General features: G+C 45.2%; 1 protein-coding gene across 1 annotated transcript in view; it reads right to left on the reverse strand.

Annotated features, from left to right (window-relative positions):
• Positions 1-1,552, reverse strand: part of LOC106531466 (cullin-9) — a gene marked incomplete at its 5' end in the record, with an annotated part of 64,270 nt that extends 62,718 nt beyond the window's left edge. Inside the window, 1 exon segment of the mRNA XM_014027340.1 lies at positions 935-1,552. Coding sequence (XP_013882794.1) covers positions 935-1,552 — 618 coding nt within the window.
• Positions 1,553-2,908: the final 1,356 nt, after the last annotated feature.

Raw genomic sequence — 2,908 nt, forward strand, 5'->3', positions numbered from 1 at the left:
AAATTTGTCACGTACCTCAAGACTTTATTTGAAACACCTTAAGAAGTTTAATAAATCCAATAAAACTCTATCAGAACCTTTTCACAAGATTCTAATTTTCTGATATGCTGAATTTGAGATTTTGTTGTCATTTGTAATCATCAAAATTAAACGAAATAAACATTTGAAATATATGAGTTTGTATGTAATGTATGAATATAATATACAAGTTTCACTTTTTAAATGGAATTACTGAAATAAATCTACTTTTTCATGATATTCTAATTTTATGACCAGCACCTGTACTTTTATCAGCCCAACTCTTCTCCTGCAACATTATTCCCATCACTCATTTATCAAACAACACCTCTGTCACCTGCAAGTCCTTCTCATTTAAAACTATTTCATTTATGACAGTTTCCTTTCAGGATTAAACTCTTTAATTTAAAAGTTTGTCCTTAAATCCTGTTGTTTACAGTGAAATGAAAAAATAAAGTGATATTGGTTTTTGTAACACAGTTGAACTGTTTTCATTATTTTAGAGCAAATCAAATTGAATCGGATCGTGATTAATCGATTCAGAACTTCATGAATCGAAATGGAATCGATTTAGAGAACCGGCCATGATACCAGCTCTACTAATTTCACACAAACACAAATGTTTATTTTAACACAAAACAACTAGCTGTGAGAGGAAATCTGTAAAAGATTTAAAAAGATCAATAAATGTTATCAATTATTTTAATATTTGAGATGAATTATAATCACCCTGAGACCTGTGAACCATTGATTTGAGACATTTTAAGGCTAATTACGGCCTTATTTTTGGATTGATGAATTCAATGCATGTTAAAACTTGCTAAGGATCCCTGGGCACTGAAAAAATGATCCAGACTAACATCATCCTTCATTCTTACAGTTTCAGATCTTTGAGTTAAAAACAGGGTTTCCTCACCTGAACAGGTGGAGATCCATCATTGCTGTAACGAAACTCTCCTTCATCTCCAGCGCTCACCTCCTCGTAGTCCTCCAGCATGCGAACAATCATGCCACTCTTCAGATTGTCCTGAACGTACTCCACGTAGGCTGAGCGGTTGGCGAAGTCTGAGCGAGTTTTGAAGCCGTTCCCAGTCTTCTTCTTCACTGGCGTGGCCGTTCCCACTGTCACAGAGGAGCTGCTGGTCTGAGTGACAGGTGCAGCACAGAACCGAGGCTGGAAGATGGACCTAAGGACCGGGCGCAGCACCTCCTCCTCCTCACTGTGCTCCTCCCAACATGCCCCGCCTCCTTCCTGGTGGTGGGTGGAGTCGTCAGGTGGCCTTCGGTTCCGGTCCCAGCCCATGACTCGGACCAGCTCAGAGATCAGGTTGGCCATGGCCATGGTGAACTCAAACTCTCGCTGGATTCGGAGGAGCTCAGTCTGGTGGGAGGAGCTAGAAGATGATGAGGCAGGGGCGGGGCTAGCATCTGGCCTATCAGGACATGACTCTGCCCCTGCTGTGTTAAGTTTGTCCATCAAAGACGTGACGCACAGGTAACGCTTCACCAGAGAAAAGAGCAACTTCCCAGGAATCTGAACAGAAACAGACCACAGTTAGACACACTGTGAAGGACCAGGATGTAGAGGTCCATCAACACTTCAGTCCATCCGGTCAGCTTGTCAAATGTAGTTTACCTGAGCCAGGTGTAATTTACCTGAGCCAGGTGGAGTTTACCTGAGCCAGGTGTAGTCTACCTGAGCCAGGTGTAATTTACCTGAGCCAGGTGGAGTCTACATGAGCCAGGTGTGGTCTACATGAGCCAGGTGGAGTCTACATGAGCCAGGTGGAGTCTACATGAGCCAGGTGTAGTTTACCTGCGCCAGGTGTAATTTACCTGCGCCAGGTGTAATTTACCTGCGCCAGGTGTAGTTTACCTGAGCCAGGTGGAGTCTACCTGAGCCAGGTGAAGTCTACCTGAGCCAGGTGTAGTTTACCTGCGCCAGGTGTAGTTTACCTGCGCCAGGTGTAGTTTACCTGCGCCAGGTGTAGTTTACCTGCGCCAGGTGGAGTTTACCTGCGCCAGGTGGAGTTTACCTGAGCCAGGTGGAGTCTACCTGAGCCAGGTGTAGTTTACCTGAGCCAGGTGGAGTCTACCTGAGCCAGGTGGAGTCTACATGAGCCAGGTGTAGTCTACCTGAGCCAGGCGTAGTTTACCTGAGCCAGGTGTAATTTACCAGAGCCAGGTGTAGTCTACCTGAGCCAGGTGTAATTTACCTGAGCCAGGTGTAATTTACCTGAGCCAGGTGTAGTCTACCTGAGCCAGGTGTAGTCTACATGAGCCAGGTGTAGTCTACATGAGCCAGGTGTAGTCTACATGAGCCAGGTGTAATTTAACTGAGCCAGGTGTAGTCTACATGAGCCAGGTGTAATTTACATGAGCCAGGTGTAATTTACATGAGCCAGGTGTGTAGTCTACATGAGCCAGGTGTAGTCTACATGAGCCAGGTGTAGTCTACATGAGCCAGGTGTAATTTACCTGAGCCAGGTGCAGCTTACATGAACCAGGTGTAGTATACCTGAGCCAGGTGCAGTTTACATGAACCAGGTGTAATTTACCTGAGCCAGGTGTAGTTTACCCGATCCAGGTGTAGTTTACCCGATCCAGGTGTAGTTTACCCGATCCAGGTGTAATTTACCTGAGCCAGGTGTAATTTACCTGAGCCAGGTGTAATTTACCTGAGCCAGGTGTAGTTTACATGAACCAGGTGTAATTTACCTGAGCCAGGTGTAGTTTACCCGATCCAGGTATAGTTTACCTGAGCCAGGTGTAATTTACCTGAGCCAGGTGTAGTTTACCTGAGCCAGGTGGAGTCTACATAAGCCAGGTGTAATTTACCTGAGCCAGGTGGAGTTTACCTGAGCCAGGTGTAGTCTACCTGAGCCAGGTG

This window comes from Austrofundulus limnaeus, unplaced genomic scaffold (genome assembly GCF_001266775.1).
Source record: "Austrofundulus limnaeus strain Quisiro unplaced genomic scaffold, Austrofundulus_limnaeus-1.0 Scaffold638, whole genome shotgun sequence".
Classification (NCBI taxonomy): domain Eukaryota; kingdom Metazoa; phylum Chordata; class Actinopteri; order Cyprinodontiformes; family Rivulidae; genus Austrofundulus; species Austrofundulus limnaeus.